At 45.4% G+C, this 15155-nt stretch overlaps 1 protein-coding gene across 9 annotated transcripts in view; it reads left to right on the top strand.

Annotated features, from left to right (window-relative positions):
* The window catches only part of SLC25A26 (solute carrier family 25 member 26), a 131068-nt gene extending 116212 nt beyond the window's left edge, over positions 1–14856 (top strand). For 6 of the 9 annotated variants that reach the window (XM_039546653.1, XM_039546652.1, XM_039546649.1 and 3 more), the window contains 3 exons: positions 1219–1283; positions 2590–2663; positions 11686–14856. In XM_039546653.1, the coding sequence (XP_039402587.1) occupies positions 1219–1283; positions 2590–2663; positions 11686–11782 (236 nt within the window). In that variant the 3' untranslated portion in view covers positions 11783–14856. Of the gene's footprint in view, positions 1–1218; positions 1284–2589; positions 2785–3339; positions 3623–9146; positions 9201–11685 lie in introns of those variants that run through there. The other 3 variants (XM_039546648.1, XR_005601145.1, XM_039546651.1) reach the window with 3 other exon arrangements.
* The last annotated feature ends 299 nt before the right edge of the window (positions 14857–15155 follow it).

The following is a 15155-nucleotide window of genomic DNA, read 5'->3' as shown; positions in this document are numbered from 1 at the left end:
TGCCACAAGGACTCTTGTTTTTGCTGATACAGACTAACACGCCTACCACTCTGAGATCTGTCAGGTGTTGGGACTATTCCATTTTGTTTCTTTCTGAAGTAGCATTTGCCTATATTGTGAGAGAGATTACAGGAGAACCTTAGAGTTATGAACACTTTGGGAATGAGAGTTGTTTGTACCTCTGAAATGTTCATAACAAGACGTTCTGGTTGTTCTTTCGAAAGGTTACAGCTGAACATGGACTTAATACAGCTTTGAAACTTTACCATGCAGAAGAAAAATGCTGCTCTTCCTTTTTTTTTAGTAGTTTACATTTAACACTGTACTGTACTGTCTTTGCTTTGTATTTTCATTTTTTTGGGAGGTCTCTGCTGCTGCCTGATTGCGGACTTCTGGTTCCAAATGAGGTGTGTGATTGACTGGTCAGTTTGTAACTCATAACTCCGAGGTTCTACCGTATTATCAGTAGGGCCCATCCAACTGCTCCAAGACACCTGTTTCCTTTAACAGGGTAATTCCAGATCCAAACTCCCTGGATATGGAGTTCCAGATTGAGTGTCTTGTGGACATCACTAATCACCATATTTGCCTATTTATGGGGTGTAGCACCTTCTCACCCATACTACTTTACTAAATCTGCACAGCACCCCACACAATTAAGTCCTTACCCATGGCTGGTGCTCTTAGGTGCCACCATAATACAAATAAACTATACTAGATAGGTAGATATATTGTTATTGATCTGTCTGCTCAGAATTTCACTCTCAAAAGACAGAGCAAAATATGCTGTGCTTATTTCCTTTCTGTGTGCATGAGTGAGCAATTTAATTTGCTTTACAATATGTAGGGGTTTAAAATGGAAACTGTTTTCTTATCTTATCAGCTCTTTGGGTCAGGGACTGTCTCTTACTGTATATATGTACAGTGCCTTGCACAATGGAACTCCAGTGTCAGTTAGGGTTCCTGGGTACTACCATAATAGAGTAAAAATAACAATAATAATAAAAATAATTAATACTAAATTATTTTTCTGTAGATGCAAAATAATAAACTCTATCTACAGATACTGCAAACATCCCCAGATTTTGAACTTAGGACCAGGCTGTAAGCATGAATAATGAAATGGATTTGACCCAGGCTGTGGGAATTTATTGATGGGGTGGCAGACATGTTCTGCAAACAATGCCTCACTTGTGTTTGGTATTTTAATATGCTCAGGTGGATTTGCAGCTGCAGTCACCACACCTCTAGATGTAGCAAAGACAAGAATTATGTTGGCAAAGGTAAGAGATGGAAGAATGCTGAGCAAATGGACAGGTGCGTGGGCCGCACTGCCAACACTTCTGCATGGTAGCACCGACATGAAATGTAGCACCACACCGATCACTAGTGACTTCTGTTCTTGTAGTTGAAGCCAGGAACTGATGTGAATGTGCGTTACATGCATGGATAAAACTGGTGTTGCTTTACTTTGCCCTGTAATTGCTATTCTTGTTCTTTCACCTCCCTCCTCATGTCTCCCAAAGGGGCCATCTAAGACGTCACTGTGCTTTGTGCTAGGTTGTCCTGGGGATACGCTGAACTCTAGACTGCCAGTGGTTAATGCAGAAGTCTTAATGACGAGTTCTTTATAGGGTCAAACTCCCTCAATTAAAAATCCAGGCAGGGACTGATTCCTCTGTGAGTTTTTATAACAACAGGGGATTGTTTGCGTTGCTCTCCATAGGCTGGCTTGACACCAGACTTTGTTTCTTGGAATTTCAGACCATTGCTGCACCTCTGCCAGTGATGGCAAAAGCAGGAGTTCTAATGTAGGTGTGCCACTGTTGTTTTAATTAACGAGTCATCTAGCCTAGTCCCGAGCAGGTCTAGATTGTGGGACGGTTAAAATGCAAGCAGCTGGTACCCCCTGTTGGGATACGTTGTTATCCTTTAAGGAGCTGCGCTGATGGAGTCAGTCTCACCCCATATGGGTCAATTCTCTCCACCAGCCATGTCCCTGAGTAGAGTAATCAGCTATTTCTCACTGGCCGTTTGCATCTCATCTGATGACTGGTGCTGTGTTGTAGACACACATCACGTTATTAAAGAGTGTGCTTTGCATCTTTGTGTGCGTGTGTGTTTGTTCAGCAGACATAAGAAGAACATAAGAATGGCCATACTGGATCAGACCAAAGGTCCATCTAGCCCAGTATCCTGTCTACCGACAGTGACCAATGCCAGGTGCCCCAGAGGGAGTGGACTTAACAGGCAATGATCAAGTGATCTCTCTCCTGCCATCCAGCTCCACCCTCTGACAAACAGAGGCTAGGGCACCATTCCTTACCCATCCTGGCTAATAGCCATTAATGGACTTAACCACCATGAATTTATCCAGTTCTCTTTTAAACGCTGAGTTTAAACATGTATCAAGGAGGGGGCATGGCATGTTGGTTAAAGCATGTGACAAAGTCATAAGAGCTGGGTTTTTTTCAGAACTAGGCAGTCCCATTGCTCTGTTTCGCAGTGTAAATGGATAGGTAGCTTGATAAATAACTGGATCCAACTGGTGATTGATTGAATTATGGTCTCTCTGTTCTTGTGATACAGGCTGGTTCCAGCAATGCCAGTGGGAATGTACTCTCTGCCCTGCACAGTGTCTGGAGGTCACAAGGGCTACCTGGGTAAGGACTGTCTTGTGAGAGAATATCGATGAGACACATAAGTGTGTGTGCGCGCGCTTAATGCACTGTAAAAAACTATGAATTGACTCGCCATTCACAAGGCCAAGTAGCAGTCATTCAGGTATGTGTGTGTACAGCACTTGACACAACGGAGCCTCTAGGAGCTACTGCATTACAAATATTAACCAATAATAATCATTACCCCTTCCTAAGAGCCAGGCCAGCCTGGTTCAGGCACCTCCCTACAGCGCCAGCCAATCCTCCTACAGTTACCTAGGAACTTTCTTTGTGTAACGTCACCTCGGCCCCTTCTTGCCCTCTTTCCCCAGCAGGAAGCCTAGTGGGAGGAGGGGACACCAACAGCATCCGTCCCTAGAGGTCAGCCAAGAAAGCAGAGGAAGCTAAAAGCCAAGAAACTGAAGCTGGGATTTGCAGGTGTTTCCCTTCCTCTCCATGGGGTGCTGCAATTCTGCATTTCAGTCACCACGTGGCGCCGTGTAAGGCTATAAATCAGCAACTCCCAGTCCATCCACACAGCATTGCCCAGCAGGAAACAGGCCCAGAGCCCCAGAAAAATGCTTCAATGTGCAGAAATACAGAGGGCAGGAAAACGGAGGGAAGCGGCTTTGAAATGTGCACCCCACAGCTTGTTCTTCCTTTCTCTTGCCTTGCTCAGGTTTCTACACATGAGGTTTCATAGAATGAGGACATCTGTCGTGGGCTAACCCTTCAGGCCTCCCGCTCTCAGTGAGGTGCCAGACATGACTAGGTTAAGCCTCAGAGCAAATAGTAGCAGTGGGGAAACAGGTTATCGGAGAGAGGCTACGGGACTTGCCTGAGGTGACCTAGGACATCCATCGCAGAGCATTTCCATTGGATAACACATTAATTACATATGTACCTTTGTAATGTGTGTGTGTGCAATTATTTGTGTGGGAGCAGCATTTCCTGACTCTAAAGTGCATGATTAAATGTTGTGCATTGAAGAACAACAAAACACCTACTTGGATTTCATAGACTCATAGAATATCAGGGCTGGAAGGGACCTCAGGAGGTCATCTAGTCCAACCCCCTGCTCAAAGCAGGACCAGTCCCCAACTAAATCATTTTCCTAGTAAAAATGCTAATTTTTTTTTTTTTAAATCGGAATAGTGACACAGCTCAAAGCATCAGTCTGATCAGCTCAGGACTGTGCAGCCTTCTGCACAGCTCTGTCTCTCGAAATAATTAGCCACCTAATAGGCAAGAATATCAGTTGCAGCAATGTGGCAGCAGGACATATTTAGCTCATAAGAACACATCATGGTCTAGTATATAAGGCCCAAGTCAGATGGCCCTGGGTTTCCGCTCAGCTTTGGAAGGCACTTGTTGTGTGATGCTGAGTGAGTCACCTTGCCTCCTTGGGCCTCAGTTTACCCATCTGTAAGAATGGGAACAATGCTTCCTGGCCATACAGTGGAGTTGTGAGGACTCATTCATTCGTGTTTGTAGAACGTTTTGAAATCCTTGGACAAAAGATGCCACAGGCATGTAAATTAGTATTGATTTGCATGGATACTTGGTCAGTTCCTATTGGGCTGTGCTCTTTGTGTGGGAGAATCAGTGAGTCGTTCAGTAGTGGCTAGTTATAGCCTACGCAGAATACAAGTCCTAAAATAATTATAGCTAATGTAGATTGCCTCAGTCCATATGCGAGAGGCCAGTGGTTTTGGAACCGTAAATCCTAGAATCTACCTGCACCCAGTGGGTGTATGCGGTTCAGCTGGTAGTTGTGTTATTGTGCCTCTGGGCTTGTCGTCATACATACACTATGAGCTAATTAAGTCTGTAGTTACTGGAGTGACATGCGCAAAATCCACATGGAGCATTAACTAGACATTGGGGACAAATGCAGGGCTGGATGGGTGCAACAGGTGTTGCTGTTTTTTCCCCTTCCATAATAAGACTTATTTTGCAAATCTCTAGCTTCATTTCTCAAACCCTTCTAGATCAGCCTGTTTGCCCGTGCTACTCTTCGCTGTTTTCGAGTTTAGAAACCAACTCGATAATCAGTGCTGTGTTTGCGTGACACTGGATGTGTACTCTCCAGTCTAGTTACAGATCATTTTCCTGAACACCCAATCTCTGGTCACACAACTAGTAAAAGTTCAATATTCTTTTGACACATTTGGAAAATAATTCAAAACAAATTTCAGGAAGTTCCTGGACACTTATTCCCGGAAGCATTCCAGCTGTTATGCCCACACCAGACTGTGTGTTTTGTATTGTCTCAGGATGCACTGAGCTAGCATTTCTGGGTCCCCTGTCTGTGGGCCGATTTCATGCACTGTACAGCATTGTATATGCTTAGAAGACCATGGGATCTATTTTCAAATAGCAGTTAAGCATCCCACTCCTATTCGATGTCTAAATCCCCCCTTTCTGTTGCACGTAATTTGTGTTCTTTCAAGCCTGTTTCACAAGTGCCCATTTAGACAACCAGAATTCAAACTCTGTCCTCAGATTGTGCCACTGATGCAACAGAACCAAAGGGTAACCCAGCTCTCCTCAACACTGCACACCCAACAGAAAGCAAAATAATAAGCAATCCTGAGAACAGAAAAATGCAAAAATGGCCAAACTGTGTCAGCTGCGAGGAGAAGGAAGAAAGCCCTGGGAAAAATAAATGCAGAGACGGCCATGCCTGCTGCCAATTATAAATGTATTAATCAAAACCAGTAAAAGTGTTGGGCTTTTTGGCTGGCAGCAATGTAAAATAATCTATGGCTTCTCTACTAAATCTCAGATTTGAAGAGAAGGAATTCTGGGGAAGTGAAATCCCTGCAAGTTGCGTGGGCCCTTTTTAAAGACACCATAATAGAGGCCCAACTTCAATGTATACCCCAAATTAAGAAAAACAGTAAAAGAACTAAAAAAGAGCCACCGTGGCTTAACAACCATGTAAAAGAAGCAGTGAGAGATAAAAAGACTTCCTTTAAAAAGTGGAAGTCAAATCCCAGTGAGGCAAATAGAAAGGAGCACAAACACTGCCAACAAAACTCCAAAGGTAATAACAAAATGTTTTTAAGTACATCAGAAGCAGGAAGCCTGCTAAACAACCAAAGATGATAAAGTCATTGAGAAACTAAATGGATTCTTTGCTTCAGTCTTCACGGCTGAGGATGTTAGGAGATTCCCAAACCTGAGCTGACAAATCTGAGGAACTGTCACAGATTGAAGTGTCACTAGAGGAGGTTTTGGAATTAATTGATAAACTCAACATTAACAAGTCACGGGACCAGATGGCATTCACCCAAGAGTTCTGAAAGAACTCAAATGTGAACTATTAACCAAGGTTTGTAACCTGTCCTTTAAATCATATTTAAAAAGGGCTCTAGGGGTGATCCTGCAAATTAGTTGAAACAATAGTAAAGAATAAAATTGTCAGACACATAGAAAAACATAAACTCTTGAGCAATAGTCAACATGGTTTCTGTAAAGGAAATCGTGTCTTACTAATCTATTAGAGTTCTTTGAAGAGGTCAACAAACATGTGGACAAGGGGATCCGTAGACATAGTGTACTTAGATTTCCAGAAAGCCTTTGACAAGGTCCCTCACCAAAGGCTCTTACGTAAATTAAGCTGTCATGGGATAAAGGAAGGTCCTTTCATGGATTGAGAACTGGTTAAAGGACAGGGAACAAAGGGTAGGAATTAATGGTAAATTCTCAGAATGGAGAGGGTAACTAGTGGTGTTCCCCAAGGGTCAGTCCTAGGACCAATCCTATTCAATTTATTTATAAATGATCTGGAGAAAGGGGTAAACAGTGAGGTGGCAAAGTTTGCAGATGACACTAAACTACTCAAGATAGTTAAGACCAAAGCAGATTGTGAAGAACTTCAAAAGATCTCACAAAACTAAGTGATTGGGCAACAAAATGGCAAATGAAATTTAATGTGGATAAATGTAAAGTAATGCACATTGGAAAAAATAACCCCAACTATACATACAACATGATAAAGATCTTGGAGTTATCGTGGATAGTTCTCTGAAGATGTAAAAGCAAACAGGATGTTAGGAATCATTAAAAAGGGGATAGAGAATAAGACTGAGAATATATTATTGCATCTCGAATACTGTGTACAGATGTGGTCTCTCACCTCAAAAAAGATATTCTAGCACTAGAAAAGGTTCAGAAAAGAGCAACTAAAATGATTAGGGGTTTAGAGAGGGTCCCATATGAGGAAAGATTAAAGAGGCTAGGACTCTTCAGTTTGGAAAAGAGGAGACTAAGGGGGGACATGATAGAGGTATATAAAATCATGAGTGATGTTGAGAAAGTGGATAAGGAAAAGTTATTTACTTATTCCCATAATACAAGAACTAGGGGTCACCAAATGAAATTAATAGGCAGCAGGTTTAAAACAAATAAAAGGAAGTTCTTCTTCGGACTGGATAAATTCATGGTGGCTAAGTCCATAAATGGCTATTAGCCAGGATGGGTAAGAATGGTGTGAGGATGGAGATGGATGGCAGGAGAGAGATCACTTGATCATTGCCTGAGATGGACCTTCTTATGTTCTTATGTTCTTATGGGGCAGAGAGATGCATTACCTCTTGCCACATTATTAAAACCAGAGTGCAGGACTCGCTTCCTGTTTTGCACCTAGTAAATCCATCTGCTTCATGCCAACAAATTCACATCCTTTTCTGTCCAAAAGAGAGCGAGAGGGGCCTGCATTAATGGATATTTCTCAATGGATAGAATATGGGTGAGATTAAAGGAGCAATGTGCACGTAGCCACAGTTATTTGCACTTGCAAATGGGAGTTTAAGTGAGCAATTTCTGAGCTGCACGCACAGGGCAGACTTGTGCACGTATGCCTTGCACTTTTCCAGCACCTTTTCTCCAAGGAGCTTGTCGCACTTCACAGCCATCGATGACGCCTTACAACCCAGCTGGGACATTGGCAAGTGTTGTTGTTTTCCCCATAGGAAGAGTGAAGTGGAAGGAGTCACCTGAGCTTGCCCTCCTAGACGGGGGCACAGCAGGGCCCGCAAACCAGGGGTCGTAGCTCCCTAGTTTGACTGCTAAGCGAAGTGTCCCAATAGGTGCATGCGCACACACACTAGTGCACCCGCTGCTGTCTCCTTCCAGCGTTGGGCCCTAACCGCGCGACTCTTCCATACCGAGATCCCAAATGTGACTAGAGACTAGACATCAGCCTTTAAAGAGCTCTGCTTTAGGAAATGCAGAAAGATCGAACCTGTAGTGCTGAGTAAAGGGGCCTGTCCAGTGGGTTACTTTAAGCAGCGGCCTCTGATATTTTCTATTGAAATGGGGATTTGTTTCACATTACAAGAAGGATCCCTGTCCAGAATAGTGCCTCGCGGTTCTGACGGACTTTAGGAGCCAAGCCTTTGGGAATAAAGATTCCAGGGCTTGGAAAAACACTGGTGAAGAGTTGCATTCAAAATGGAAAATATGAGACTAGTGGGAATATGAATAATAGAAGCATGAGGCACTCTAAGTTGGGGGCGGCAGGCGGCATGGGATCAGAGCGCACACCCATAGCACAGAGGCATTATAACAGGGGTGGCCAACCCGGGCCTCCAGAACCACATGCAGATCTTCAGAAGTTAATGTGTCTCCTTGTCTAGGCACTGACTCCTGGGCTGCTGGGGGGTGCTCACTGCGCAACCCCTGGCTCTGCCCCCACTCCACCCTCCCCTGAGCCTACTGTGGCCTCGCTCCTCCTGCCCCCACCCCGAGCCTCCTGCTTGCCACGAAACAGCTGAGCGGGAGGAGTGAGGCGGGAGGGAGAGGCGCTGGTCGGTGAGGCTGCCAGCGGGCAGGAGGCGCTGGGAGCGGGGTAGGGGAGCTGATCAGGAGCTGCTGATGTATTACCGTGGCTCTTTGACAATGTACGTTGGTAAATTCTGGCTCCTTCTCAGGCTCAGGTTGGCCGCCCCTGCTGGCGATGATTCGCTTTGGAAATCAGACGGGGTGCTCCCGGTGAGCCGACAAGCCCATGGGATGCAGACTGTAGTTGGCTAAGCGGGAGTTCGGCTAGTCGAGAGGGCAGGTGCAGCAGCGCAGGAGCCCTCTGCAGCTCCGGTGTCACGGCTCCACTCCCTCGCGCCTTTGACCCCGCCCTGGTTATTCCTGTAGGAGCAAGGTGCAGGTGGGCAGCTGTGCTCCTGGGAGAGCAGAGAGAGACACGCCCCCCCTCCTCCCCCCGCTATCCAGGACTCTGCTGTGGCTGCAGCCTTCCCTGCACCTTGTGCCAGCAGGAGTTGGGTGTCACTCCCATGGCAGCGGGGCTCGGGGGGGGGGGGCTACCCCGAGTCTCTGCTCCACTAACCAAACCTCTGCATAACCCAAACCCTCTCTTGTCTCCAGGCTGGGGACTCGGCCAATGCAGAGGTTTGGATAAGGGGGTTTTGGAAAATCAGGAGCCGACCGTATCTGATTTCTGCTTTTGTGTTTTCTCCTAACCAGTTCAACACGCAGACTGGGAAAGTGCATCGGAGCCACTTGCACCTGGACCTCTTGGTAGTTAAAATGCTCGGCTTTGCTCTAGGCCCACTAACCAATCTTTTGTTGTCACTGTGTTACAGTGGTGGCTAGAGACGCCAACCAAGATCAGGGCCCTGCTGTCCAAACCCGTAGTGAGAGACAGTCCCTGCAGTCTAAATAGACAAAGCATGAAAGAAAGTGAGCGTGATTATCCCGTTTGCAGAAGGGGAAGTGGGGCAGAGACAGGTTAGCTGAGTAACTGACGGGCCAGGCTGGGACAAGAACCCAGCTCTCCAGAGTCAGCGCGGTGCCTTAACCAGCTGACCAGCTGTTCTCCCGCCATACAACGGAGGAAAAGCTGGTAGCTTGGTAAGCCAGGCCTGGGACTGCCACATGGTTAAAGGCAGATATGTGAGAGCAGAAGGAAATCAATAGGATGCTGAGGCCAGCATCACTGGTGGAGCTGAGGGGGATGCAATAAGAGATGAGGACAGAGATGCAGCTTCTAGTTAACACCCTCAAAGTTATCCAGCCTTGCTTATTTAAGAGCTGTGGCTGGGATGGACCGTACCGTAAACAAATGGCTGCAGTGCTTCAGTAATAGGCTGGGGTAATTCCACAGGAGAAGGATGATGTGTAGCTGGAGAACAATGCTGTACCACAGGATTTACCCTCTGAGTGCTCTGTCAGTATGGGCCTTGGACAAATGACTCTCTTTCAAAGCTATAATGATGGTAATCGCTCCAATGGCTGGCTAGGGCAGCCATAAAACGTTTCCATCTGCCTGTACGCTCCAGGCCCCGGAGCACAGATCATTATCACAAAAACCAAAGCAAGTGCAGTTGGAGGCCTACCAAGCCCAGCGTCTGACTAGCAGTGAGGACTGAGAGAGAAAGGGTCCCGGCCTATGCACTGCTTCCAGCTGATCTGACATGCCCCAGGACTAACAGCATTGCACAGGAGTTACTCACAATACTGGTGTAAAAGCTACACGGTTGAAACTCTGACTCGGGGAGATTAACGTTACTGGGCAGTCCAGCCCACAGACGCCAGGGACAGCAGAATCTCTACAATCCACCTCGGTGCATGTCACTTTTACATCGCACACACTGTGCGTAGGGCAAGATCACCCATTCCTTGTACTTACATGCTCACGAGGGGGTTAAAGGGACATAGGCCTTAACCTGCCCACCATTTAAAATCTTCCATACAGTGCAGCAGGGCCCATGTGTACAGTGGTCAGTCCTGAGCTTCATGAACCCAATAATGGATGAAGTGATTTATGGCCCACCTCGGCCAAGGGCTGCTCCTGCTACAGACGGGCTGTAGGAGCAGGCAGAACTACTTTGGCTACCTTGAGTGAGATCGGGTCGTGCTGTGATTGGTCTTCCTGCCGCTGCTCCACCTTGGTACCGTTTTTGAAATCAAATGCTGGAGGAGTGTCATTTGCTCAGCAGTGTGTCAGGGTGATTTGCTTGCTGAGGCAAAGGGACCCCCCTTCCCCGCTGGAGTTTACCGTGGTTTGGCTCTCCTGCTTCTACTAGACAGAGTGGGTAGTTTTTAACCATTCATGTTTTTGTTACTTTGCAGTGACTGTAGCGAGTTTATTACAGTTCTCCCAATCCTTGTGTGCGCCAGTCCCCTGCTAGTACTGCTGGTCGCGCCGGTTCTGCTTTCACTGAGAGCAGCACCGATACTGGCTCTGGTATCTGATTGTTCTCGCCTCTTTTTATAAAACACTGAATTACAGGCTGGGAACAGCCTGAAGTCTGCTTATGTGTGTGCTTGAGGGAAGTAGAGGGTGAGGATGGTGCAGAGGTTAGGGTGCTACCTTGGAAATCAGGTGATCTGGGTGCAATCGCCTGCCCTGTGTGAACTTTGGCAAGTCTCTTAGGCCCAGATTCTCAATGGAAGTTAAGCACCTAAATACGTTTAAGGGTCTAGGTTCCAGGCTATGGGTGGCGCAGTGTAGACTACGGGGATGTGACTTGCAGAGCACAAAGGGTTGTGCTGTGACTGCCCCGTGTGGACGCAGCTGGCGTGAACTAAAAGGGACCTAGTTCGCATGAACACGTCCTCTTTCAAACAGGACTGTGCTAATGTGAACGCTGCACCTTGTATCTTTGAGCTTGCGCTAGCGCTGTCCACGTGGGGCAGTTAGAGTAGCATCTCTTTGCATTCTGCCTTTCCCAGCGCCTTCCGCTGCATTTCAGCGCAGTGCAGACGAGCCTCTAGCCTCACTTTGTCGGTTTCTCCATTTGTAAAAGGGGGATCCCACCTCCCCGGGTTGTTGATGATAAATAGATTAAAGACTGGGAGGTGCTCAGATCTGACGCTAATAGAGGCTATATAAGTACCTTAGAGAGGAGGTAATTCTGCATGAACACACTCAAGAAATCGGCAAGATAAAGCTGGTGTATACAGCCCTGCTAAAAGGTTGTGTGTGGAGTGACGAAAAGGGTAACATCTCTCACTGCTAGTCCATGACAACATATGAAGCATTTTTTCCTTTCTCTTTCAGATTGTTTGCAGGTGTTGTCCCTCGAATGACAGCAATCAGTCTGGGAGGATTCATCTTTCTTGGGACATATGACAAAACTCGCCGCTTGCTGCTCTGATTTGGAATAGAGATTCCTGTGAATCATAGCAAAGAGCCAAAGATCTGCTGCTCTCCAGAAAGAATACACTCATCAAAGTACTCATCTCCTTCTCAGCCTTCTTTATGTGGCCGAGGAGCTGGTCAACAGCCTAAACTCGTATTTTCACTATTAAAAAAAAGTCCTTCAATAATCCAATTTCCCTAACTTGAAATTTCCCAGCATGGAAAGCAGTGAAGTCATAGAGAGACTTGTGCCAAAAAAGTAACTTGTGGGGGTAAACAGCTAATTATACCATCTGCAAACAGCATTATCAGAACTCAGGCAAGGAAAACGTTTTATAAACCAAAAGAACATGGTTTGAGCAGCAAAAATGAATTTTCATTAGATAGAGACAACTGGGCCTCAGCATCGGGGCTGCTTTTAGTTCAGTGGAGGGGTTGACATAGCTGCAATCAGCAGGCATTTAGAGACTCCAGAAAGTATTCTTAGTTGGGAGGCTGCTGGGGAAAAATAATGCCCATTTGTTTCTGATTTGAGCTGTATTTTGAAAGTGTATCCCACCGTTTATACCTGCAGGTGCATAGCAAGCACTCTTACGTGGTACCCAGTGTGGGGTTTTTAATTAGACTCAGCTTTCTCCAGGAAAAAGTACAATGCTGTATTATTTTACAGGTAGCCTGTCCAACAATGTTGCCTATGAAAAGAAATGCAGCTCTTGCCTTTTTTTCTCTTTCCCTACCAAAAGCTGAAGTGGATCTGGATTTGTGGTAGTAAAGCACAGAACAGGAGAGGTCGGGCTGCAGAATGCAAGTGACAAATAGAAAACACAGGTTCTTCTCCTTGATGAAATGGCAGATTGAGCGTAATAGTTCTGAAGGGTGATGCTAACCTGTTCTCAGCCTCTACTTAAATTCTTCCTTTAGCATGGAGACGCTATAGTTAAAATCAGTTCGTGGAATATGCGCAGGGCCAAAAAGCCATTATTTCAGCTCAATGAAAATTATCAATAGAAAGTCCAAGATTTTGAAAAATAAAAAAAAATCTTGTCAAATTTACAGCAGCAACTTGGCTTAGTTACACCTTTAACAAGCTATATTAAGAACCTGAAACGACCTTTCAGTTGAATTGACGGCACTTCCACAAGAAGGTTTTGTAGAAGCAGTGAGCAGAGAGGCAGGCATCCTAATAAAAATATATGCAAATATAATTGATAGAGCTAATACAGAGCCAGATTAAGATATGCAGTAACGGCAGCAGCTTGGTCTGTACTACAGCATAGGTTTTTTCCCTGAAGAAAACCCTTTAGCTGTTAAGCAAATACAGGGAGAAACTGGCTGCCTTTATGCATGGTACGGAAGTTTAGCACTTGCTCGGAAATGGGGAAAACTTGCAGAGCAAAAGGGACTAATTCTTGAAAACTGGAATTTCTACCCATCGTTGCCCACGCTCATCCCTAGGGCAATTTTTGTCCCAAACTGGCTGGCTGATTCTGCTCCCTGCCATGATGCTGTAGCAATACTGCAGGCTCCTTGGAGCACAACCCGTCAGGGCAATCTAGTTAATGACATTACACAATGTACTTTTCTCCATTGTACAGTTGATCCCTTTTTTCTGGAGTGGGGAGGCAGGGGCAGGTGCAGGAGAGGATTTAGAATTCATTCGGAAGAGCCAGCTACCGGCTCAGAGCTCTTTATGTGCCTGGGTTTTGTTTGCTTTTCAACAAGTACGCTGATACTGGAGCATTTATTATTGTCGCAACAGGACTCAAATTTCTCTTGGGTCCATATTTTGTGCTTTTGAAACATCAGTTCTGGAATCAGCCTTTTCTTATTATACATGTTTTACTACAACCAAAGTGAAGGATGGATGTCTAGATTTCTGTAATTACAATGGTCACATGTACCTCTTTCATAGTCCCAGCCCAAGCCGATGTTAAAATACACAGAGTGAGTATAGCAGTAAGTTAGAGTGAAATACATGTGCCTAGCCCACAGCCAAGCATTCAAAACCCAGGCAATTCAGAGTTAAGATTAAGCACACAACATAGCCAAACAGGTTAAGCTATGGCTATGCAAAGATGCTTAACGCTGCTCTGTAGTGATGCCATGCACTAACCACAGTAACAATCAGTGCATGAATGAGTTTGAACATCTTTAAAAATCTGGACTACTGTTTCTTCATATATTGTCCCTCCTGCTGTGTGCCCATCTCTCACACTGCACCCAATGGAAACTGGAAGTGCTTTCACAGTGGAGGAACCTCTCCACAGGTCGGTCGGTCTCACTTCCTTCTCGCCAGGGTTCTTGCTGTGGACCACAGTCTACGATGAAGGCCCATGAAAACCCGAAGACAGGTACAGCTCTTTTCCTTTATCTACCACTGATCATGCTGCTACGGCCCCTGGTTTCTGAGGACCGATCTAAGGGACATGCCAGCCTCCCCAGATGATGCAACCCTGCACAGAGTGGAAGAATGGAGGGGGGCTGATATGGAGGCTACTTTCTCTGCAGGTAAAAAGCATGAAGGTGGAGCATGACAAAGACTTATACTCTGTTTACCACAAACTTTCTAGGACAGCATCCCACCTAATGGCCCAGCACTTCTTTCAGCAACTGGCTGGCTCTGTACAGTGAACCATTGGAATCAAAGTAAGTCCCCAAGGTACCAAACTGAGGACATCTGTGGCTTGAGCACAGTTGGTGATGGCAGCTATAAGGGAGGAGGGCAGTCCGTGGTAGAATTCAGTTCTCTCTAGCAGAACACTATTCATCATGCCCTGCTGAAGGAGAAACTTTCCTCATTATTCATCACTGAAAGAGACCATTAATCCTTAAAAAACAAAAAAGGTCTTCAATGACAGCCTATGCACAAGATACAACTGAGATTTAACTATATGTAAAGTTTGGAAAGTTTGTTATTCCATAATTGAGGGGCAAAAAAAAAAAGTCAGATGCTAGACACTACATTCCTTAAAGACCACATTTTTATTGTATATTTTCAGAGAACTCTCTTCTCAAAGAGCTGTATTTTTGGAGAGGCTACACTTAAAAAAACCACAACCCCCCCCCCCCCACACACACACACACAACGAAGATTGAATACTTGCTTTAAATACAAAATTAAGCTCATCCTTAACTCTGAAGCTGACACTGAAGCCTCTATCATAGGTAGTGATGGTGTTACGAGTGGGACTAAGGTAGGTTGAAGGGTTCAAAAATGTAGCTGAAGCTGTCCTGTATGTAGCCCATCTGGTTTTTGGCGAGCAATGGAGAGGTGTTTGCGAGACGTTTAGATTTTTTATATTAGAAATTTACTTCATATGAATTCTTCACTGTGTATTTCAGCTACAATTCCCAACTCTCCCACCCCAGGGTCATGTTTCTAGTACCCA

This window comes from Mauremys reevesii, linkage group 7, assembly GCF_016161935.1.
Source record: "Mauremys reevesii isolate NIE-2019 linkage group 7, ASM1616193v1, whole genome shotgun sequence".
Classification (NCBI taxonomy): Eukaryota; Metazoa; Chordata; order Testudines; family Geoemydidae; genus Mauremys; species Mauremys reevesii.
Note: the sequence above shows the minus strand (reverse complement) of the source record. Positions and strands in the feature narration are given on the sequence as shown.